The sequence below is a fragment of the Mauremys reevesii genome, linkage group 1 (assembly GCF_016161935.1).
Source record: "Mauremys reevesii isolate NIE-2019 linkage group 1, ASM1616193v1, whole genome shotgun sequence".
Classification (NCBI taxonomy): domain Eukaryota; kingdom Metazoa; phylum Chordata; order Testudines; family Geoemydidae; genus Mauremys; species Mauremys reevesii.
In genome coordinates, this window is record NC_052623.1 from 312,799,667 (window position 1) to 312,825,561 (window position 25,895).

The 25,895-nt window shown below is 39.8% G+C and overlaps 1 protein-coding gene and 1 long non-coding RNA gene across 3 annotated transcripts in view; both read left to right on the top strand.

Annotated features, from left to right (window-relative positions):
• LOC120387417 overlaps nt 1–19,729 on the top strand; it is a 29,172-nt gene extending 9,443 nt beyond the window's left edge. Inside the window, exon 3 of the long non-coding RNA XR_005590158.1 lies at nt 19,474–19,729. This is a non-coding gene — a long non-coding RNA (uncharacterized LOC120387417). The remainder of the gene's footprint in view (nt 1–19,473) is intronic.
• The window catches only part of MDFIC (MyoD family inhibitor domain containing), a 72,638-nt gene that overhangs the window by 24,685 nt on the left and 22,058 nt on the right, over nt 1–25,895 (top strand). For both annotated transcript variants that reach the window (XM_039508122.1, XM_039508126.1), the window contains exon 4: nt 23,569–23,844. In XM_039508122.1, coding sequence (XP_039364056.1) covers nt 23,569–23,844 — 276 coding nt within the window. The remainder of the gene's footprint in view (nt 1–23,568; nt 23,845–25,895) is intronic.

Here is a 25,895-nt window from a genome sequence, read left to right on the forward strand (position 1 = left end):
ACCTAGTGGCAATGCTTTTTTTGCCTCTGTCTTCACGAACAAGGTCAGCTCCCAGACTGCTGCACTGGGCAGCATAGCATGGAGAGGAGGTGACCATCTCTCCGTGGAGAAAGAAGTGGTTCAGGACTATTTAGAAAAGCTGGACGAGCACAAGTCCCTGGGGCCGGATGCGCTGCATCCGAGGATGCTAAAGGAGTTGGTGGATGTGATTGCAGAGCCATTGGTCATTATCTTTGAAAACTTATGGTGATCGGGGGAGGTCCCGGATGACTGGAAAAAGGCTAATGTAGTGCCCATCTTTATAAAAGGGAAGAATGAGGATCCAGGGAACTACAGGCCAGTCAGCCTCATCTCAGTCCCTGGAAAAATCATGGAGCAGGTCCTCAAGGAATCAATTCTGAAGCACTTAGAGGAGAGGAAAGTGATCAGGAACAGTCAGCATGGATTCACCAAGGGCAAGTCATGCCTGACTAACCCAATTACCTTCTATGAGGAGATAAGTGGCTCTGTGGATGAGGGGAAAGCAGTGGACGTGTTGTTCCTTGACTTTAGCAAAGCTTTTGATATGGTCTCCCACAGTATTCTTGCCGGCAAGTTAAAGAAGTATGAGCTGGATAAATGGACTATAAGGTGGATAGAAAGCTGGCTAGATTGTCAGGTAGTGATCAATGGCTCCATGTCTGGTTGGCAGCCGGTTTCAAGCGGAGTGCCCCAAGGGTCAGTCCTGGGGCTGGTTTTGTTCAATATCTTCATTAATGATCTAGAGGATGGTGTGGACTGCCCCCTCAGCGAGTTTGCAGACGACACTAAACTGGGAGGAATGGGAGATACGCTGGAGAGTAGGGGTAGGATACAGAGGGACCTAGGCAAATTGGAGGATTGGGCCAAAAGAAATCTGATGAGGTTGAACAAGGACAAGTGCAGCGTTCTGCACTTAGGACGGAAGAATCCCATGCACTGCTAGAGACTAGGGACCGAATGGCTGGGCAGCAGTTCTGCAGAAAAGGACCTAGGGGTTACAATGGATGAGAAGCTGGATATGAGTCAACAGTGTCCCCTTGTTGCCAAGAAGGCTAATGGCATTTTGGACTGTATAAGCAGGGGCATTGCCAGCAGATTGAGGGACGTGATTATTCCCCTCTATTCGACATTGGTGAGGCCTCATCTGGAGTACTGTGTCCAGTTTTGGGCCCCCCACTGCAAAAAGGATGTGGAAAAATTGGAAAGAGTCCAGCGGTGGGCAACAAAAATGATTAGGGGGCTGGAGCACATGACTTATGAGGAGAGGCTGAGGGAACTGGGCTTATTTAGTCTGCAGAAGAGAAGCATGAGAGAGGATATGAAAACTGCTTTCCACTACCTGAAAGGGGGTTCCAAAGAGGATGGATCTAGACTGTTCAGTGGTAGCAGATGACAGAACAAGCAGTAATGGCCTCAAGTTGCAGTGGGGGAGGTTTAGGTTGGATATTAGGAAAAACTTTTTCACTAGGAGGGTGGCGAAGCACTGGAATGGGTTACCTAGGAAGGTGGTGGAATCTCCTTCCTTAGAGGTTTTTAAGGTCAGGCTTGACAAAGCCCTGGCTAGGATGATTTAGTTGGGGATTGGTCCTGCTTTGAGCAGGGGTTGGACTAGATGACCTCTTGAGGTCCCTTCCAACCCTGATATTCTATGATTCTATTAGTGGTATCAAGGCAGATTGAGTAGGGCTATATACAGCTTTAATTGCAAGCTCACACTGCAAGTCAATGAGTGATTATGTGAATCTGTATTCTAACTGTCCAGAGGAAAGAAGGTCTCTGAACATTATTTATTTTGTATTCTGGTGGTGTCTGCAATATTTGACGTACTGCCTACGCATACAGGAAGACAAGATGCCTACCCTGAAGAGCTTGCAATCTATGAAGATTGGATGTCCTCTGGTCTTCTAGGAAAGTCTATGGGTGCCCAGGTCCCCTTTGTGTCTTTGACTACTCAGTTATTAATTCTCATGTTCATTAAGGCTGTACTGGTGTGGTGTGTGTTTTGTGATTTCCAATTAAGATGCAGGTTGTTTTATGTGTGTTTGACATTATATAAAACTAACTTTAGAAACAGCCCGCTTAGATTAGCAAAATATGAGGTGTAGCCCAATGTTGATCACTATTTATGTGGATATATGTACGTAAGTGAGAGCAGGCTGTTGTTGTATTTTCAGATATCAACAGGACTTGAAATATCTATTTGTCTTAGACCATAGACAACTAATCTATTTGCTTGTAAAAGTGTGATGATGTCTGTAGTCATCTGCAGTGCAAGTAATACATTTAAAATAAAATCTGACTGTCATTAGAGATACACTCTCAGATCAAATTTAGTTCAAACTTTAGCCTATTGTAAAAATAAACTTTTTTAAAGGCCAAGTCCCATAAAAATGCTTGCATAAAATAATAAAATCTAATGAATTAAAAAACAACAAAAACAAATTACCATTCCTCTCCAGTGTTTGCAACCCAGACATTGCAGCAGTGTGCTAATACATGAGAAGTCAAATGTAACATTGATTGGAAACAGCCTATACACAAAAGGGAAACTGACTATTCCATTTTTATTTTCTAAGGCAACTGAATTGCAAAAAGTATTCAACATAAATTGTGAAAAGTGAATTAGATATTAAAGGCTTTTTCAGGTTTAATAAGTGAATTTGCTTCAGAAAAATATTAGTAGAGAATTTAGTTTTAAAGAATAATTCTTAACCTGATAATGTATCTCTTTAAAATTAGTATCAATATAATTACTAAAAAAATGAGAAGTTATTTTCACGTTCAGGAAAATATAGCCTTAAAAGGTGTTAAGACTATAATGGGATTTAAAAAAAAATTAAAAAGCTATAATATTTGAATAGGGCTTTAACTCTAGCCTGCCTGTTAACCAACACTGGGACTACTTTTAACTCAGAATGTACATTGCTACAACAGAAAAATTTGAGCTGTTCCCCCTCAACTGGTACATGTTACTCAACTTGCAAATATGTTATATGTAGCATTCCACATAAGCTGCTAAATTACTCTCTGGAAGGACTGTATGTGGCAATATTTCATTGTTTGCTTGATAATAGGCACTATAGGTCAGGTTGCAAAACCGTCTAAACCAGGGGTCTCAAAGTCCCAGCCCATGGGCCATCTGCGGCCCGAGAACCTCTCCACTGTGGCCCGCGGAGGAGAGATGCTGCCGGCAATGTTTGCTGCAGGCGCCACTCCTGCAGCACCATTGGCTGGGGGAGAGGGACAGAGATACCATCACTAGTCGTCGGGCAGAGTCAGCCATGGAGGAAGCATCATTAGTTGCTGGGCAGGGTCAGCGATAGAGGCAGCATCACTTTTTTTCACAATGAATATAAACAAGTCAAAATACCGAACACAACTATCTGATGCACACCTTGCTGCAATCCTGAAGGTTTCAACTGCTCAGTCACTGAGGCCAAACATCAACAAACTGACAGAACTGAAGCATTTCCAGATGTCTGGCAAGTGAAGAATTGTATAAAGTTGTATGGCAGTTTTATTATCTTTAAGAAATTTGAAAAAAAAAATATAAACATTTTATTTTCTGAACACCATCTTCAGTGACATTATTGGTCCGCTGGGAGGATTTGAGGACTGGCACTGGCCCTAAGGTCAATTGAGTTTGAGACCCTTAGTCTAAACTAAACTTTCTTGTTATCCCTTAAAATATTCTCCATTTGATCTTAAAAATGTCCATGCTTGGTCCCTGTGGAAGGGGGTATGTGTATGTGGGGGTGTCTCTTGAGTAGGTGAGTGTGTTAATTTTTTGAGAAGTTAGAGTAAAATCTGAGTGATTTCTAAATTATTTGAGGCTGACAAAATACTTCCAATATTTAAAATAAATTATCACTTGTTCACAAAAATGACTCAAATTGGCTGACCTCTGAAATTTTCATTCATATGTTTCTGACCAAGTTTGGTAGGAGATAGGAATTGTCTAGATAACAGTTTTGATAAGTGACTGTAAAATCACTTCTCAGTCTTGGTTAACATCATAATGGACTTTAAATATTGAAGATATAGCTAAAAAAAATTCTGGAACCTAATGATCTTTACCCAATTTGTAGCATACAATGTATATTTTCTCTGCCTGGATTTTGCTGGGATAAGTTGCATAATATAGTTTTATATATGTCTCTGAAAAATCCTTGACATAACCCACTAAAAATCCCTCTTCCCCCACTTTATTGGGAACAAGAGAAAATAATGTGGGTGGAAAAAATTACAGATCCTACCAAAATTTTTACTGCATTCTGTCACCTGTAAGTTCTAATCAATAAAATCCATGTTTTACTAGTTGAACTATATAAAATAGCCTTAGGTCAAGCATGATTTGTCATTAAATACATTTTAAACCCAGAATGTGATGCATGAAAATATTGTAAATATATAATGTATATTAGTAGTCTGAATTAATGGACAATGTTCATTTTGCTTGAATTTCCAAAGAACATCGTTAGTGATGATAGAGGATTTGGGGCCAGTCTGCCATGGATTGAGGGTCTGAATGGTAAGACTGAGTTTCTCGTAGAAGTTTCGTTACGTATTAGGTATACTGGATGGTGATGACGGGTGCAGATTTAAGGCTTTATGAGTGATTCTAAAGTAGACTTCCATATTTCCAGTTTTATATAGTTTCACTATTTAGCATTTCCTGGCTTTTTGGTGTGTAATTACAATGTTCTTATAAAATACCATTTGCCCCTCCCTCAAAAGTTCTTAATACAATTGGTAAATTCTTCAGTGGAAGTTATCACTGTGCATCTTTATATCCCTGAGTCTGTCTTAAGAAAGATTTTTGTCTGGGAAAAGGCTTTGCAATAGATCTTTACACTAACTCCTTCACAGTGCCTCAAGCAACATGCACCCATAATCTGAAAAAGTTATCAGGTCCTCTTACATATATAGCGGTAATCTTACTTATAGCCAGATTTAGTAAGGTGTGTCGTACTGGAGCAAGGCTTGAAAGTGTGAAACGGATGTGAATTTTCACCTTAGAAAGATTACAACTATTGGAAACTAAGGAGATGTGAAAAAGATAAAATAAAATAATTTTTAACATCCTTTATTTATTTAAAGTTGTTTGAAGAATTAAAATAGAAATAATAAATTCTCCCATCTCTACTTTGCTTTGTCTTGCCTTTCAGTCCCTCTTAATCTGCCTACAATTTCCTCCTTCCCTACTCATCTTCTGGTTCTTCTCTGCCAGGCAGGAATGCTGCTAGTGCAGCTTCCGCAGACTTGAGTTGCCCAGCATTGCAGTTTGTTTATCTACAGCCCTTATTATTGGTGCTCTGGTCCCTGATTCCCTGATAGATGGTCATAGAACAGATCAGACATGTTGAAAAGGTGGAGCCGTTGCTTGGGCAGCCCTTCTGATAACATGGGCAAAGGTCCAATACAGTAGTCTGCTCTGCCTCATAAAATGCAGACCAGGAGTCAGAAACTAAATTCTTGGTAATATAGAAACAGCATTTGAATGTTTTGATTATACAGATAATTTTCTTTAAAAAGCATTTATGCAAATTTTGGAAGACATAGGGGATAGGATATGGAGCATAAACAAGGTAGTTGCACAATAATGGTTACCATAGTTGCAAGAGGGGGTAGAGGGGAGAGAGAGAGTTCTCTCTATAATTACAATCCTTCCGTTTGCTATATGCCCAATCCAGCCTTCCTCTACTTCCCACAGCTCACTTTATTTGGGTCCTCCAGCATTTTGAAACTGAAATAATACTTTATACCAATCACATTGCTTTAAAATGGTTTTTAAGCTTATTTATTTATTCATTTATTTATTTTTGGTAATATTCTGCCATTTAAAATTAATCAGATACATTTGTCATATGCAGAAATGGTATAGAAGCTACGCTACCAAATAGCTGATGATTCGTAAATGCACAATAAATTATTTTATAAAAATACTTTAACTAGCTGCTTGTGTTTAATCCTTTTCTAGATTAATGACTGCATTCTTCTTGCTCCCCTTTTATTTTACTCTCAACTTAGCCTTGTGGGTGCGCACATGCATATGGATATAGATAATTAAAAATCACATATACATGACACACACATTGTACACACAGTCATCTTTCCAATGTTTCTTCGTAGTTTCTGTTTCCTTTATAAGTCATGGTTCCAGCACTGTTACAATTACTGCATCCAGTTTGTCGTCTTTCCCCTCATTCGCTAGCTTTTTTTTCTTCTTCAGTTTTTCTGGACACTTCTTTTTGCTTCCTCCCTACTATCTCCCAATGGTCTCTCTCCCTTGATCACTGGAAAGTTTTTGTGCCTTCCTCTGCCTCTGTTCCTCATCCCCTTCTCTATTGTTGATGCCCCGCCCCCCGCTCACTCCATCCCCCCTCCCTCCCTCCATCACTCGCTGTCCCCATCCTCCCTCACTTGCGCATTTTCACCAGACTGAGGCAGGGGGTTGGGGTACAGGAGGGAGTGAGGACTCCAGCTGGGGGTGTGGGCTGAGGGGTTCAGAGTATGGGAGGGGGCTCTGGGACTGGGACAGGGGGTTCAGTTGTGTGTGGGGGGTGGACTCTGGGGTGGGGCTGGAGATGAGGGCCTTGGAGTGCAAGAGGGGGCTTCTGGCTGAGAGGTAGGGCCAAGGAGTTTGGAGTGTGGGAGGGGCTCAGAGATGGGGCGGAGGTTGGAGTACAGGAAGGGTTTGGGGTGCGGGCTCTGGGCAGCACTGACTGCAGGCAGCTCCTAGGAAGTGGCAACATGTCCCTCTGGCTCCTAGGTGGAGGGGCAGCCAGGGGGCGGCTCCAAGTGCCACCCCGACCTGCGGGTGCCGCCCCTGCAGCTTGTATTGGCCACGCTTCCTGGAGCTGGCGCTTGGGGTGGCGCCTGTAGGCAGGGGCAGTGCGCGGAGCCCCCCCGTCCGCACTTCCACCTAGGAACCAGAGGGACATGCCAGCTATTTCCCGGGAGCCCTGTGAAGCCGGGCATGGAGACTGCCTGACCAGTTGTGGCTAACTGGACTTTTAGCGGTCTGGTCAGCTGTACTGACTGGAGCTATCAGGATCCCTTTTCGACTGGGCGTTCCGGTCGAAAACCGGATGCCTGGCAACCCTACCTAGAGTCAGGTGATCAATTATGTGAGAATTTCAGTTTTCATTTAAAAAAAAAAAAGTTTCTAGTCCTACATGGTTGCTGAGAAAACTTGAAAACATGAACCCTAAAGGCTCAAAACCCAGACAATAAGGAAAAATAACCTATTTTTTTAAATCCAGTGTTTTTTAAGCCAGTCTCATAATTTTGTGGGGGATGGGACTGCCTCCTTTTTTTTATGCTTGGGGTTTGTAATACTGCAGGGTATAGCAAATGGCAACAGTTCTTGGTCCACAGAAAAGTCACAGTTGAAATTAGACAGTATAACACTGACTAACTACTGGGTGGAGGCCAGTTGGTGTTGGAAAATTTAAGACAGCAGGAGCAGAATGCAATCCTGGAGGAACTTGGAAGCAAAAGATTTTGGTAATTATTTCTAAGGAGATCTTCTAGTACTAAGATAATTCATTCTGTTTATAATCAGGACCCTGTGCACTCCACAGCATAGTGGGACCAAATATTGTGGCAATAGCTCTGAAATTCTGCAGCAGCATTACGTTATTCTCTTGCTATAGAACAGCCCTCATTCCTATCCCCTCAATCCCCATGAAAAAATGCCCAGCGGTAGCTTATAATTTAAAATATTCATTGATGTAAATTCTGTTTATGATGATGATTTTCAAGAATGGGTGATTAATTATGGTCTCCAGGCAGTTGGCTCCACTCCCCAGGGGTTGGCTCCCATTATGTTGTCCAGGCAGCCCAGTTTAGAACTTCCTTGTCCTCACATGTGCCAGGGTAGGAGGGAAACAGTAGCAGACTTCAGCTGCTTAATTCCCCAGCTCTCAGGCCTCAACTGCTGCACTGTTCTCGTAAGTTGCCAGCCGCCATTTGTGTCTCCCTCTCCCTGGGCTGGTAGCTGGACGCCAGTTGTTGCTCCCTGAACCTCTTCTGCCTACTTCTGTGGTTCAGTGCAGGGAGTATGTATTCTAATCCTTTTAACTTCTTCTGTGGGGAAATCTGCTGAGCAAGAGGCAGTTTAGGTAGGTCATGGCATAAGAAAGAGGCAGAAAACAAAATGTCAAGTGTCTGGCTTCAGCAAAATTAATTCTGTCATCTTGGAAAAATGCCAAATTATGTAGCTGCAGAATTGTGAAGTCCAGGAGGCTCTGAGTGAGGTGAATGGGGGCAAGTCATACCTTTGATAGCTATAGATTCAGGCTCTCTGCAGATTTAGGTGGTGACACTACGTCTGTTTACATTTGATTAATATTTTTGAGGTTTTCTCTGCAAATGTAAGGACTAGAAACTCAATCCTTTTGTTAAAAAAACAAAAGCTGAAATTATGCAGCATAATTCTCTGGCAAAATCCATGGCCACAGAACACATGGAGTCCTGGTTATAAGAATCTATCTAGAAAGGAGAGGAGGGAGGGTTTAGGAGAGGAGATACTGGAGAGCATGTTTGAAGGTTTAGTGAATGGAGCTAAAGAAGAGAGAGATTGGTGGGGAAGCAACAATAATAGTGAGTTGGAAGGAGAAGAGGTTGAAGGATTAGAAATTTAAGATAGGGTGTGCTTCTGGGCCTGAAATGGAATAGATTTTGGGATGGGGGGAGGTAGAATGAACAGAGGAGCAAATAAAAGAGAAATAGGAGCTCATACATCCCACTAACTCTCAGTCTAGCTTGCATGGAGTGGTGGGAGAAGGCATTAAAGGGTGAAATTGAAGATGGAGATCATGGGATAGACAGAAGAGAAGACAGTGAACAATGGTGAAAGAAAGAAGAGCAGGGACAGGTGCATGGATATGGAAAAGCAAATGGAAGTGAAAATTCAAGAGAGACCTGCAGGAGGCTGTTGTAGGGAAAGTGAAGGTAAAAGATGCTTGTTAGCAAAGACATGGTAGAAAACAAAGGTTGGTAAAATGGCAGGATTCCAGTGGCAAAGGGAGATGACATGGAGCAGTACGGTAGAATTAGAGGACTGGCTACTATGAAATAGCTTAATGCAAAATAAAGGATGGTGGAATTAATTAAAACTGGCTTGACAAGGCAGCAGTGTAAACGAAATGGCAGAGTATATGAACCTTGAGTGCTGCAGATGAGAAAGTGGCAAGAAGCTGGAGCTCTGTCCCTCTGGCAGTAGTTGCAGTACAGGGCTGTGGGCTTTTATAATTGGGGCCAAGAAGTGCAAGGAGGAGGGCTGAGATGTCTGGTGCAGCTGCTTAGTCCTTTGGAGACAATGGGAAGGAGGGCAACAGATTTGGATTGTTAAATAGGAGCCTGATTGAGCAACTATTATTGGTGATGATCAGAGTGTTTTTGTGGGGATTGTGGGGGCTTTTATAACCTCTGTGGGGAGGAAGGCTATCTGCTTGGGATGCAGCTGCTTTCTCTGCTGTGGGTAGAGGGGTCTGCACTGGAGCTTGGTCCTGATGGGAACGTCAGAGGCAGTGTTTTTAACTGTCTTTTTAGCTCCTGAACTGGACAGGTACAGAAAAAGGAGTTTGACTAGAAAGTTTAGCACTTCAACTTAAAACAGTGTTCCTTGGCTGTGAAATCTTACAGCTGAGTTATAAAATCCTGTAAGCAAGGGTTTTGTAATGGAACTTCTGACATGCTTACCATAGTATCACAAATAATGCTACTATAATAAAAGTTTCACTAATGTGTCTGCACTTTGTGTTAAGAGAATAATCACTGTTGAAGAGAAGAAAACCAGATGTTTTTTGAAAATGGGAAAGAGTTCATACAAGTCTTACAGAATCTGTTTTCTAAACACAATCCAGCCGAGGCATTTTTCAGAAAAAGATCCATGTTACAAGAAACCATTGAGTGAGAATCATTCAAAAGCTGAACATTAGCAGATTTCAAACATTAGCTAGGAATATTTTTAAACATGAGGTCCACTAAATAAGCTGCAGCAGGGCCAAATTAGTTTTACAAATTAAAGGAAAAATCTTCAATTTATAATGACAATAAACTCTCATTTTTATTGCTGAATGCTTTTTATAATGTTACAATAAGACTACCGTAGTCTGTTAGTATGTTAAAGATAAAAAACAGTATTCTGCTGCCACTCAGTTAATTCCACAAGATAAGGACTTGTGAGTGCCACTGGCCTCAGCTGTATTGAAAATGTGTGAGCATAATGATTTCATAGAGATTTATATCTTGTTCCATGAACTGCGAGGAGGATCAGAATTTTAACTCGCTGGAAAAAAAAAGTTGTATTGGTAATTTCATCCCATTATGGCAGTCTGCCCTACCTCCTCGGTGAATGTTCTATTACTCATCTTGTCCGGTGAATTTGTATTTTTGTTTCTCCCCAGTTTTTGTGCCTTGCTGCCTCTGCTCGTCACTGATGTGACATCTTAACCGGTACTGTATCCTTGCTGCCAGTTATTTGATTCATATATCAGTGCTGCTCCCAAATTGTTTGGCATTGATTTCTAGCATCTTGTGCTTTACTTCCTCTCAGGAAACTGAGTGCGTCACTTTTACAGGAAGTTCAGTCTTCACAGGGCCTGATCAGTCATCCCACTTTCTACAATCTTACAGAGGGCAGACAAAAAACTAATGTTAACTTATTAGTAAAACAGTTTTTGTTTATCATTTCCATGCAATGAATCTCATGTATGAAAGGATTGCCAGGATGGATGAGCACTGTAATAGTGCAGTCAAATAAGAATTCTTTCTAGATCATTATATTTTTCTCTGGTAGAGTAGAGTAAATCAGAAGTAAGAAAACCTGCTTTCAGATGTGCTGAATATCAGATTGATCAAATCAAAGTTGTGTCTGCAGTTAAATGTCCAGAGACATGGCAGATAATTTATTTTTCCTGTTTGTTTTCAGTGAAAAATAACATTTTAAAGCATTTGAAACGTATCATGAAACAAGAGTTTATCTACATGCATTTTTTTTGCACTCCTTTAATTGTATCAGTTTAGAAACAGCTGTATAAGTCAGTACAAAAACTGTGTGGACACCAGCGCAAAGAGTCTATCTATTTTTCTTCTTTCCCCCACATACTTGTGCTTTTTGCACACAAAGTAAATATGTTGGGTGAGTTTCAGTGCTGCAACTCCAGCATATACCACACAAATAGCTGCAGCCCAAGGGCAGCAGGGACAGCCACCTTTTTACCATTCTGATGCCGAGCTGGTGCAGCCCTTGACATAACACAGCCGAGGGAGCTGCTCTGCATTATGACATCCCTACCTGGACTTGCTGTGCATTGTTCCAAAACCCAAAGCTGCCCTGGAGTCCCCATAGTGCTCTTTGCTATGAGGATCCACCTCCTATGCCTGCTCTGGCCCCAGGCATATCTGGTGCAATGGAGCTTGAGGGGGCCAATCCAGGTCCCTTATACAGTACCTGTGCTGAGGAATGTTCCTGGTGAAAGGACTCTAGTAGTGTACAGGGGCTGTCGTGGAGGAGAATTCCTTCCAATATGTCAGCATAATAAGTTCAAGAACATGCTGAAGAACATACCTCCCCATCTCTTGATCCTTCACCTTAGGAAATCCTCTAGTTGGGAGTCTCAAGGACACCTCCCCCTTCCAGTGTTCTCCTCCTCCTCCCTCCCCTGTCACCCACCCTCCCATCTCTCAAAATTGCAACTAGTCTTCTAGAAGAGGAAGACTGGATGTTAAAGCATCATGAATTGTGCCTTGTATCCCCCTCTCCTCCTTTTCCTATCTCTGCCCCAGGTCTCCATTTTATGTCTCCCCACTGGAACACAGTGTGGCTGACTTCCAGCCTGACGATCTGGAGTCAAACTCTGGCCCTGCATAAGAGGAAAGCGTTGTGCTGCTATTAGATCACTGTGCTGTTCCAAGTAATGCCTGTTTATTATCATCTGTGTTTCTCACAGTGTTAAGCTGACTGCTGACTTACCTTTGGTATTTCCATTGCATTTAAAAATTCTAGGAAATCGTTTAGCTATCTCCATATAGCTTTTTACATCTTTTGGATTTTTGTTTTGCTTTTGAGGGGCTTCTTACAATTGTTGTGCTTCTTTTTACCCCAGAAAAACCCAATCGTTCTGTCTGCTTCTTCTTCTGATACTGTCTTCTCCTGAATTGTCAGGTGGCTGCCACTATTTTCTCACGTGATCTTGTCTCCTCCACCACTCAGGTATCTTGTTTGAATAATGAAAAAATCAAGTCTCTTTCTGCTGCTTGTGGTTCCTGACCCCTTTGCTTTCCTCTTGTTTCATTTTCATTTCTACTGTAGGTTAGCTGCATCTTTCTCTGTCTTCTGATACATAAGAGACAAAACGAAAAGCAGGGAGAAAATTGGTGCAGCAAATGTGTCAGAAACACAGATCAGAGGATCTACTCCACCCCTCCCCCATTTTTTAAATTTGCACTGATGTTCTGTTTCCATTTCCCCTGCTCTCGAGGATATTTCCTTTTCTCTGCCTTTACTCTTTCTATTTTTGCACGACTTAGCGCTTTCTGAATCTTATTGTTAGGTCTGAGACATTGTGTTGGCTAATACATAGCATTATAGAAATGAGGAAAACTAAAATTGGAAACGGGGCCAAATTCACCCCCAAAGCGTAACTCTGTTGAAGTCCACTACTGACATGAGAAACAACTTTAGGGGTCTAAGTCTAGTATGAATAGCAATGGCAATGCAATCCTAGAAATCAAGGGAGATACAAATTTTAAAGAAGCTCCTGAATTTTTGCTTTGTTGGCGGTTTTTGGAAGTGTGTGTGCATGTATGTGTTTGTGAAGCCCCAGTCGTATGAAAGTTAAATATACAAGTCACACTGTGAATAAGCCTGATGATCATTTCTGCGGAGTGGGGAGTGTGAATGGCAGGAGTGGGGAGAATACTGACAACCCTGTGGAATGGTATTAGCCTGCCTTTACTATCTCCGCAGTCAGTCCTGGCAGAGGATGGAAATGGCTATTTTCCAACTAATTTTTCAACTGTGGTATTTTTGTTTGTTTGATTGGTTTGTGTGTAGGGTGGCTTTCACACAGGGTCTAGCTGATGGAATTACTGATGAGAATGAGAAACTCCACTCTCTCTTTGGGTGGGGTCATTAGTCCTGTTTTGTACAATTCTGTAGTGCAGCTTAGTAGGTGACAACCAGCAGCCGGTTTCCTGTCTTTGGTGTCCTCTGTTTAAACACTCTTTTGAGAGCCTCCAGGTAGAATAGTGGGGAGCATCAAAATTGTTCTAACTACGTGGTTTAGTATGTCTAAGTCTCATTGGACACCAGATGTAGAGGTATGACCATGTGTTGTAATATGTACTAATTACATGATTGCTGTAATTGTCATTCCAATCGCACAGTTTACTTTTTGGTGCCTTGTGGTACACTTGCCTTCTTTATAAAAGTATAAATCTAGAAGCAAGCTCTGTTTCTCAGTGAAACAGTTGATCATATTGGTGTGTTAGGATCTTCTATTAAGCATAAATTCAAGAATTTTCCTGTATACTTTTTGGGGTAAGTCTCTTTTAATCTATTACAAATATAGTCTTGATATTTGACTTAGAGCAGCGGTTCTCAACCAGGGGTCCGGGGCCTCCTGGGGGGGGCCGCGAGCAGGTTGCAGGGAGTCTGCCAAGCAGGGGCAGCATTAGACTTCCCAGGGCCCCGGGCAGAAAGCTGAAGCCCCACTGCATTTTGGGCTGAAGCCCAGGTCCCTGAGCCCTGCCACCCGAGGCTGGGGCTGAAGCCGAAGCCTGAGCAACTTAGCTTCAAGGGAGGCCCTGTGGTTGGGGCCCTGGACACTTGCCTTGCTTGCTACCCCTTAATGGCATCCCTGGGTTTAATATGCAGAAAACCAGTTGTTGTGGCACAGGTGGGCCATGGAGTTTTTATAGAATGTTGGGGGTCCTCAGAAAGAAAAAGGTTGACAACCCTTGACTTAAAAAATTTTCAGTGGTGCAGAAACTCACAGAAGAGCTTAATTCTGTGATTAGTGGATTATTTTGATCTATCATATGTGTACTCTCAAGCCCAGGGATGGGCAAACTTTTTGGCCTGAGGGCCACATCGGGGTACAGAAATTGTATGGCGGGCCATGAATGCTCACAAAATTGGGGTTAGGAGTGGGAAGGGGTGAGGGCTCCGGCTGAGGGTGTGGGCTCTGGAGTGAGGCCAGAAATGAGTTCAGGGTGCAGGAGGGGGCTCTGGGTTGAGGTGCAGGGGGTGAGGGCTCTGGAGCTGGGCTGGGGATGAAGGGTTTGTGGTGCAGAAAGGATCTCCAGGCTGGGACCGAGGGGTTCAGAGGGCGAGAGGGGGATCAGGGCTGGGGATGAAGGGGTTGGGGTGCAGGAGTGTGCTCCAGGCTGGGACCAATGGGTTCGGAGGGTGGGAGGGGGATCAGGGATGGGGCAGGCTGTTGGGGAATGGGAGGGCTTGGGCTCTGGCTGGGGGTGCGGGTTCGGGCTGGGAATGAAGGGCTTGAGATACAAAAGGGGGCTCTGGGCTGGGATCGAGGGGTTCAGAGGGCGGGAGGGGGATCGGTGCAAATTCCAGAAGTGAGCACATTTTCCTGATAAACTATCGTATTGTGGCTCAGAGAGGGAAAGCCAGTTTCTTACTGTAAGTAACTTGAGGCCTGGCCATTTAGGGCCTTGTAGCAACCGTGTGCATGTGTGTGTGTGTGTGTGTGTCTATAAATGGATTGACAGTTGCTGCAGTGTGCAAACCAGAGATGCACTATGTCTTCAAAGGTCTTCCCTGCTCTGGAGGTTGCTAGCTACTTTGTGCTCTGTTGAGAGCTTCCAAGTTGCCTTTAAAGTTAATCCTAGGTAGCAGCATAGTGTGGTTTAGCCTAAACACACACAAATGTGGATGATGGTGATATGATTAGCATTTGAGAAGGAACGAAAAACCTCTTGGCCAGTTGAAGGTAAGGAAAGGGCAGGAAAATATCCTAATGTTAGAATATTAAGACATGGACAATTAAAAAAATTGAATAGAATAATTCAGCAAAAGTTCATAACTTGCTATTTTTAATGAAAAAATTGAATAGGCATTTCTTAGATGGTGACTCCTTCAACATTTGAAACTCCATTTGAAGAAAGAGGATTCATAAATGGAATATTTAACATTATTTCAGTGGGAATACTGGTCAACTGTATGAATTTGTAATTCTCAACCTTTTCCATGGAATTTATAACTGCTTTCTTTTGGATATATCAAAGAATCATTTGAACAAGTTCGTGCTGCCCTTCAAAGGAGGTGCAGGATCCTGCAATACTTCCAGAGGAAGTGCTATAGGCATGCATACACATATTTCAGAATACCTCTGGCATCTGAAGAACTGGTTGCAAGTGATTGAGGAAATGAAGTTCCACAAAAGGTTCAAAATGGGATGGGAACCAGGCTGGATCGATTTTAAATAAAAGTAATTTAAATAACTGATTTTAATCATGATTCAAATCAGTAACCAGGAAACCTGGATTTAAATTGTCAATTTTAGTCCTGTTTTACATTTGTACTTTTTAGTTATAGCTCTTAAGAAAGATAAGATTGGTATAACTTGGTATTACCCTGTATTTAATCAATTAGATATCTTAACACACATTTATTCAGATTCTTAATTTTTATGGTATTTATTGTTAGAGAATGGTGACTACCACATTTCTTATTTGCTAGATTTTTTTTTGTTTTTTACTCATGATTTGGGTCAGACTGCATTTAGATGGAAATTTGAATTCAATTAAAATGCACAAAACAGTATTTTAAATTTGTTTTTTTAGCTAAATGAAACTACCTTAAATGTGCTAGATATATAAGGGGAAAAATCATGTTTTAATTAAGACATGTTTTGCATATAAAACAAACTGATTTATTAAACAAAGGAAGAATTATCTCTAGTGAGTGAATTGAATGGTCACCATGTCCATTAAGACTTTAGAACTAGTAGATCTCATCTTCTCACACTTAGTTTTGATTCATAGATTGGAAGAGGAAAACAAGTTTTCCTGCCTTCTCCCCCCACTCTGTTGGTTTCTCAACTTTGAATGAGCTAGTCATTGAACTGAACTAGCTGAATGAACTGAACTACAGTTAATGTTCTCCCTGCATCTACAGAAGAGAATACTTCTGTCAAAAGCTAGTTTAGCACTTCAACACACTCTGATTCCAGATGGTTAGCCAGTGACTTCCACCCGTTCAGTGGTTTGACTTTCTTTAAAATTCTTTAAAATTTCAAGTACCCAGCGAGTACTTGTACTGCTTGATATTGTTTTTTATATTTAATGTAAATTATTATAGATAATAAAGAGCTTAGGTCTTAACATAGGTTGTCAATTTCAGATTTAATTGTAAGTGGGTTTATTTTTATAAAGAAAAATGTATTTAATGTAAATAAAATTTGATTTTTAAATAATTTTTAAAAATATTTTATCCAGCCTGATGGGAACAGCTTTGTGACACCTTTTCACCTCTCAGATTTGCACACAATTGCCAAAGGCTGGTCTCCCTCTCCCTAGGTTGAAAACTGATGTTATAAAATGTATGTTTCCACTCCTATTATGTTTGGTGTTCTGTGGATGTGTTTTCTGACATATTCTAACAAACTGTTCTCAGTGTGGGTCTTGTAAAACTTCTACCAGCAATTTCACTAAAGTATTTTCTTTACAAAGAAATCCTGTTTCATAGTAATATATTGTATTCATTTTGAAGATGCTTCTTGTAAAACATGAAGACATTTCTAAAAAAAATGGTTGATGCTGTTAGTTGGTACTTTGTTTTCCTTCTAAAGTCAGCATGGTATAAAAAATTCAGTGTGAAAAATTGATTTTAAAAGATAGATTGTACCTTGATGGTACCTTATTATTTAGTTAATGTATGCTTTCTTTGATACAGAAGGTGCAGTATATGCTATTTATTTCCTAGAAAATATTCAAAAATAATTGCTGACAAAAGCCACTTCACAGGTTGACTCAAAGGGTTCATCTTGTAATCTGAATGTTAATATTCTAGATAGCTATGCAGAACTACCTATTGATGTAGTTTGAAGATTCATGTAGAGGCTAGTCAGGATTTTAGTTTGAAGGGAGAGTGGGGGGGGAGAGAAGGAGGGGAAACTACTGAGGTCTTTGAGTACTATAAGCTTTACTAAAATGATATGCTCATGGAAGGTATGAACACACTCAATTTGTAATTTTTAAAATATAAGCTTTTGTGCAACAGTCATTTTGAAATGTTGCCTTTAACATCAGGATTTTCTTAGAAGCAGTTGTACAGTCATCTTAGTTTTACTTTAAATAGAGACAATTACAGTTGTGGGATATTTTTTTTTAATAACCCATGGTTAGTTGCAATGGGTTTTTTCTCAAGACCAGATTTGTGTCATGAAGATGAGCAGGCTAGAAACTAGGGGTCTGACTTTTCACTGCTTTGCTGTTTGTCTTGTCATTTCAGTCTGTGCACAGTGGGTGTAAACAGTTACCATACAAAGCAGTGGAGAGCCAGTCCTTTGATGTTACTGGACCAAAGCAGGACCTTCCTATCTCCTAAAAGATGATTACCCCACTTGCTGTATTTAAAGTAGGGAGAAAAACAAGTAACAAGTACATTTTTAAATTGCAATAGTCCTTCATATTTTCTCAGTACCCTCCAGAAGACATACTTTTTTCTTTATTAAAGAATAAATTGCAGAAATCAGATCTCTTAGGATACCCACGTTAATTTTTTTTACATTACACCTCTACTCCGATATAACGTGACCCAATATAACACGAATTCGGATATAACGCGGTAAAGCAGCGCTCCAGGGGGGCGGGGCTGCATACTCCGGCAGATCAAAGCAAGTTCAATATAACGCAGTTTCACCTATAATGCGGTAAGATTTTTTGGCTCCCAAGGGCAGCGTTATATCGGGGTAGAGGTGTATTTAAAAAATGTTGCTCTAATGAGTATTGTGATGCCATGTCCTGAACCACTGAAAGAAGTGTTGGATCTTCTTTCTGGATAATAATCTGGTGACTCAGTTAATAAACTGGAGGACACTTTTCCTTAGATGGGCTGCTTGGTAAACTCCACATTGTGTTGCCAGCCTTGGAATTGTTTTGAAATGTAATTAGGCTGCTAATGAGCGGTCTCAGGTTTTCTTCCTCCTGATGTTGTCGTCATTTGACTCCCTTCAGCTCTGAGGAATTTTGTGTAATCTACATATATATTAGTAAAAAAGTTTGTGTAAAATCCCAAATGTCTTTACACAGATCTTTTTATGCTAAAAAGGGAATTTCCCTATGTTTGCATATATTTTCTCTTTAGATGAATAAAGGTTTAGTCACAGGTACAATAAATGTATATTGTAGTTTTCTAAATCTATCCAAATCATTACAAAAGTCATATTCTTTATGTGTATAGGGGTATGTGTTTATATGTATATTCAAGTAAGCCTTTTTGTGACCTTGACAACTGGCTTGCATTCAAAATCTGAATAAGAATGCAAATAATCAATTCAAAATTACCAAAAGCATAGTAAATGTTCAAATACTGGAATACTTTGTTACCATTTACTCACCTTACAATTAAATTATTATATAAAGTTGGTTAAATAACACAGTTACTGTATTAAGGCCCACTTTGTAAAGAGACTCATGACAGGGCAGCAGTGAAACACGCTAATAGATTATATGTTATAGCAATATATTGCCTTTTTATTGCTTTTCCACAGGCAGCAGATTCATGTATAGTTATTGCTAGCTACATTATCTGCTAGTTTTCTATCAAGAGATTCACTCTATTGAATCATTAATCCAGTATTTATCATTCTTATTGAAAATTCACTAGCGTTAGCACTGTATAAAATATTGATCTAAATTTACTGGTTTTGCTATACATTGAAAACATTTTAACCTAAAAAGCATAGTATTTCTTAGGACATTTGAAACTATTCATTGTGGATAATTAAAATTACAATATTTCTGTGTTGTGCAAGGAATTTTTTTTCCTCTCTCCTTCTTCCCCCCCCCCCCCCCCCCAAATGTCTTTAACATATAGTAGGTGACCAGTGCCATTCTGGTTTTAAGATACTGAATGTTCATACACCTGGTATTTGAAATTTTAATGTGTATTGCATTAGTTACTGAATATCAAGAATAAAATTTTTGCTCATACATAGAGTGTAAAATGAGGTCTTTTGTAGCAGCACGCGGCCTGTTTAGAATGATATAACAGACGCTGAATGTTCACATATCAAACAAAATGCCATCTTTCTGTAGAAAAGAGGTGTCAAAAAGTTTCTTTGTACCTTTAACGCATGTGATTATGTAGTACAAAATGCAGAGTTTGTAAAATTTCTTGAATATACAGGCAAAAAATGAATAATTCAAAACAACTCATAAGTTCTACATTCTATTGTATCTTTTATAACGCAGGCAGAAGATAGCATTGTGTTCCCAGTAGAGCTGAATTTGCACAAGTTACACCTCTGAAAATGCCAGATGGTCTATGGTCTACTTTTGAGAGCTGTCACATATGTAAAGATTTGAAAAAAGAAAGACAGCTGAATGAGAGCAGTGGATCATTAAAGGAAGAGTGAGGGTCCCTGGGTATCACTGTGTTTTAAGAAGCATTGTGTCATTTCCCATATTACTTTTTTTTTTTTTAAGATATACACAACCTTTTTTTTAAAAAAAGGTAAAATATTTCTGTTTTAAACCAAATGATTGTGGCTTAATCTTAGAACTGTCAAGTGCTTTTGTTCTTTATGCTAGAATGCAGTCCTATGGTTCCTAATTGGTTTCAAGTGTATTTTAACCATAAGATTCAAGTCTCCCTGGTGAAAAATTATCAATAAAGTTAAAATAAATTTAAATTGAGATAACTAATACATTTGGGGGTTTTATTCAGATTTGACCTACATATCATATGTGAATGCTGTAAAGCCAGTCAACTAAAAAATTGTATGTTAATGCTAAAAGGCTGAAGTAAGAGTACTTTGGGAACAGAATTATTAAAAAAAAATCCTTAGTAAAAATAATAATAAAATAAAGCTAAAACAAATAACTGAGTATAGCTTAGTTACCTCAAGACTTCCCATTCACCCAGAAATTGTCAGAAACAGACATAATTTTGAAGATTGGAAAATTTGTCAAGTTATTGTATTGTAATAAAGCTCCAAACATGCACAAACAATTGTAAGCCACCACCACCACCAATTTAGCTGGCTTGGAAAAGGTCATAACTGTCAATTTTAGTAATTTTGTGTCTAGACACACAGAATTCTTACCCTCTTCTCTTGTTTTCATCTATTGAGGAAGGTTACCCACTCCCTCAGCAACCTTAGGCGATTGGTGTGCTGCTGTAACACTTGGTACTATTGCATTCTAAGCAAAATGCTTACCAGCAGAAATTTGTGTGGGCAAAGCAAGTTTAGTTTCCTCTGAGATCTGGAAAGGATCACTTCAATTTTCCTAATTATATACATTAGAGATGGAAATGAAATATTGGGACATAATGGTTAGAGCAACTAGAAATTGAGAAGTAAGAATTCTATTTCTTACTTTGCTAATAGTTTGCTGTGGGACCATGGGCAAGCCATTTAACATGTCTCCGTTTCCCCATTTTCAAAATGGAGCTAATATCATTGGATAGTGGTTTGAGACCATTGGATGAACTTAGCCATATATGTGTACAGTTTTACTATTATGTAGGTGAAATTTATGTAGATTGTTCCCTAAAGTATATTTGTAATTCCCTGTCTAATCCTGTTTCAGATGGGTTCTTTCCAAGTTTTCCTTTCCCCAAAAATTGTTTCTAGACCTTTTTGTGGTTATGAAGACAAGTTTTCAGTGTTAACAGAATGTATAACAAGACTCTCCTGAGTCTGTAGAGAAGACAGCCTAAGTGCTGTGCTGTTGTTCCTAGATCTTCCAAGCTTCAAAACACGAGTCAATTTCAGTATTTTTATTCCAAACCTGCAGGCAACAGTGAAATGGTCAGGAATCAGGCCCGTTTCAAGCTGCTGCACTTGGCAAAGCTATTAGAGGAAGAAGTAACCAATAAACAAAGGCAGGGTGATTGGTAGAATAATAGAGCCTTCTTTACCTCCACCCCCACTCTCTCTCCATTGCTGCACCAACCAGGAAGCAGGCAACAGGTAGAGTAATGAAGGCCTGCCAACTCGACCATCAGGCAGATTCTGGAGGTGAGGGGAAAAAAGAGAGAGAAGCTCCTTGTCTCATATCTGAAGAAGAGCTCTGTGTAAGCTCAAAAGCTTATCTCTCTCACCAGCAGAAGTTAGTCCAGAAAAAGATACTACCTCATCTTGTCTTTCTAATATCCTTGGACCAACATGGCTACAACACTGCATACCTTTTCCTTTACAGCAGTGTGGGTGATTGGGTTTCAGGTGTATTGGATATACTAAATAAAGGCCGATACAAAATGGAGACTCCAAGCTGGGGACAAAACCTTTTTACCCCTCTCCTGAGTGAAAAGAGGACAGGGAGCTGGTCTTCTCACCTGGCAGTGTTCCTGGAGCTCTCCACTGTGTGCGTGTGAACCTTTCATCCTCTGAATTTTTGGTCTGCTCAGTCTTAGTAGGGTTAGACCTCCAGGTAGTATTTTAGTGTCTGGTAAATTTTTTAAGTCATGATCTAAAGGACCAAGAAAGGGGAGGTAGTTAAGTAATAGGAACAATTCCACTGTTTTCTATCATTGAAGCTTTGATCTTGAGTCAGCATAGTGAGGCAGGCATGTGTCTGAGATAGGCAGAAACATTCTGAAAAATGGGAAATGTATTTGTAAAGAGAGGGGAGAAAATAAACCACTATCCCTCATTTTTTTTCTTCTTCTTCTTCTTTTTTTTTTTATCACCCCTGCAATGTTCACTTAGCTATAGTAGCTTCATTTGGGATTACTATAGAGGAAAACAACATCTGGTTCAGGGGCACATTAAAATTATTCCCTGATTTCAATCTGTATGTTTTAGTATAATCTAATTGCAATTAGATGAAATGTTAATAAGAAATCTGATAAACTGCTTTCAGTATTATAAATCTGCTGTTGTGATTCATTAAATGCAAAATGGCTGATTTGGTGCCTGACTGAGATTTCATCTGGAAAAGACTGAGTCAGTGTCAGTATAGGGGAAGCACCTAGAAGACCTGTACTGGATAAAAGGAATGTGTCCACCCTTTGTTACTCAAGATTGGAATTTAGGGGTGTTTTTAGATTCTGCAGTGCTCATATATGTGCATTTGTGGCCTCGAGCTGGTGCTTTGTACCTGATCAAACCTCATTATGTCACTATAATGTGACTTCACCCATTTTAAAACTCCATAGGTATCAATTTTTTAAGGTAATGTGACTAGTCCAGACTAGGGACTAATACTTCTATTTAAAAACACAAACATTTTTTAAATTAAGAGCATAAAAAGCATATTTAAAAACCCTAACTACTCTTTTCCTTACATATAAACTTAAAAATCCTTGGAATAGATATTGTCCACAAATATTTTCTGCTGCTTTGAGATATTGTATGTCAAGTTTTAGACCAGAGAGAATTTTTAATCGGTCATAGACATCCTATTAATAGAACTTTATAACAAGTATTTGAATAATCTTAACCAGAGCATTGTGAACTTGTGTTAGTATGTCCTGGACACAGTTTAGGCAACTGTTCTTTTGACGGTTTAAATTTGTATCAGTTAGAATTTGAATTGATCCATTATAAACATTTTTTAAATTGTGACTTTGAATTGGGAGGATCTGATTTTTTGCATGGGTTGTTGGTTGCCAGACAAATAAGTTGGCATATTGCTTTTGAAAATACTGCGCCTGTAAGTTGAACCAACTGCCCCACCTCCCAAAGCCCGTGTTTTAGTTCTTCCTAAGAAACATTGGCCTTCACAGGTTTCAGCTCAGAATTTTGCTGTCTGTCTGTCCTCCCTTTCCTTGTCATCTGGGATATTTCGACCAGCCTAGCTGCGTTGCCTTCCTCCTATTTCACTTCTGTACTGTCATGCTTGTATACTCTCATTCATTCCCCTGCTCTCCTTCCTTTCCTCTTCTGTCTCATTTGCCCCATTATCTTCCCATATCCTTTTTACTGTTACCACATTCTAACTCCTTTTCTCTCCATTTCTGTATCTTCCTTCCCTTTCTTCAGCTTCCTGTTCTCCTTCTCTCTTCCCATTTCTTTCCATCTGCCCAGGTCTTCTCTCCTTTCTTCTCTGTTCTTCCTGCCGTCTCCCTCTAACTCATGCTGAATTTTAAACTTTCAGGGTAAGGACCATGTCTTATTCTTGACTTTGTAAGTGTCATATATTTATGGCATTATATGAATGTTTAAATTGTACTAATCTCTATAATTTTTAGTCTAGATTTTTTTTTTAATAATTTATACTCTTCCACTTTTTCTCTGGTCACTCAATAAAGGCAATAAATAGTTATGTTCCCAGTGAGGTCTCAGTCTTTTCAGATACCAGTTGACAATTGTATTAACTCTTTCTCTTTTTCGTTTTAAGCACAACCTCAACGCTTGCCTCAGCCAAATACTTCAGCATTGGAAAAGAGCGAGGAAGAAACTGGCAAGATACAGAATGGCCATGCAGGTCTGAGTAATGGAAATGGAATTCACAATGGGGTCAAACATGTAGCTACAGATAATAGAAAATGTTCAGTTCCTGTTTCACAAAAAATGCACAGAAAAATTCAGTCCAGCTTGTCCGTCAACAGTGATAGCAGCAAGAAGAGTAAAATAAGCTCTGCATATTCTCAAAAACCAGGTTCTTCTCCTGAAGGTAAGATGAAATTCTTATTATAAAAACAAACAAACAAAAACAAACAAAAAACCCCACACCAAATCAAACACAGACTAACCAAAGCCCATTTTCTCTCATAATTACACAATCAACTAAAAATAATTGAAGAGCATGGCTCATGCTCCAGAAGCAAATAGAAAAAATTATGATAAAACACAAGTTACTTCCCCAAAGGAAAATATTAAGTATTTGAAGGAAATTGAAGCAATAGTTGATTTCCTGCTTTCAAACATTTCTCTACCATAGTTGGATAATATTTTCAGACTGAATAGTTGCAATTCTAAATTGGCAGTGTCCTCACAAATACACCACAAATGATGTACAAGCATTGGTTTGGGAGATTAGTAAACATTTAATTCCTGTAATGGCAGATTCTCCCAGGGCAAGATTTGTTGCTGAAAATGTGCTGTTAGCAGATTTCTTGAGTTCCTGTGTGATCTGAACATCAGAAGTTAAAATTGGACCAGTGTTTTATTTTTATTTATTTATTTATTTATCATGCATCACACTATATTTAGTCTGTAAATAATTCGCATGGAACAATTGCTTCTTACCCTCTCTTCCCTATGCACAGCTTAAATGAATAAAAGTAAAATTTTTCCTTATGTTTAGCTGTGTTTATTTTTCACTGCCCACAATTACTCTAATGGCCCCAGAGTTCCTGAGCCCATTTTCAATTCACTGCCTTTCCATTAGTATTAATATACTCAGAAAGCTTTTCTTCTGCCTGTTACAACAGGAGCTACGCTAGAAGCTCTCTTAGTTTTATTGATGTTGAAGCAGGCTTTCATGCACTGTTGTGGGGGGGAAGGTGGAACAGGCTTAAGCAGTCTGGGAACACAGGTAAAAACACAGAATCGTAGGGGACAGGGACTGGGGGGTAATTTTGTTCAGAGACATGGGGAAGACTCTCATTCTGGATGGGAGGAGAGGAGGCATAAGGAGGATTAAGGAGAAGAGGATCAGAAGATATGTACATATCAGGCCTAAACCAAAGCCTGTTACAGCAGTGGAATGATTCCCTTTGACTTCAGTGGCCTTTCCTTTTGAGTGAAAATGTGTAATTACTTCAGGGGTAGAGTCACTCATACTGGTACTGTGGGGCTCATTCTGGTTACTGTGAATTTATTTTCATATGATATTTTCAACTACTTGCTATTATTCTCTGGTTACCCTCTCATTCTTTTCAAATTTACTGCCAAATGCACCATCTTTTGCTTTGCTAGACCCCTCTACTGCTTTATTTCATTTTAAATCCACTTCACCTCCCTACCCAATATTTTCCTCATACTCACTCATTTTTCATATTGTCTTTTTATGTGGCTCATGTGGACTGAACATTGCTGAGTTTAGAAAATCCAGACTCTTAAAAGGATATTTTACTATTCCTACAAACTGGTGCTCCTGTTGGTGGGTAGGGAAAAGTGTACAGTGTGAATTTGTAAGACTGTAACTGCTACTTAAGAAAGTCAGGTTATTGGCGAAAAATGAATCATGACTGGTGTTCAGGGGAAAACTGACTGCTAAGAGAGGCAAGTATAGCTATAAATTCCAGTTCAAGATTTAATGCCAATCGTGGGACTAAAAGTCACAGTCATATTGGCATGATAACAAGTACACTTTATTGACAACCTCAGCAAAGAATGAGGTTAGATATTAAATTATTCTCTTATCCCTGGCGGTGGTAACCCTGAGTCAAGATTGAGGCACATTCACGGTGCACATGAGGAAGTTTGCTCTACTTCTGCCTGTGCTGTATAATTCCAGAATTACTACTATTTGAAAGTCAACACACTGATACAAGTGAAGAAACTGACTCACCACTTATAAACACAGAGGGTGTCAATTTTTTGTTGTTCAGTTTGACACCTCCAGGTTGCTTTTCAAAGATGCTAAACACCTGAGTCTCCACTTACCTAATTAAGATTGTGAATGCACTTATCCCCTCTGAAAACCAGGTTCAGTGTGTCTCAAATTGGGCACTCAAATTAGTGGATATTTACCATGCAAAAAAATAAAAGCTTGCATCC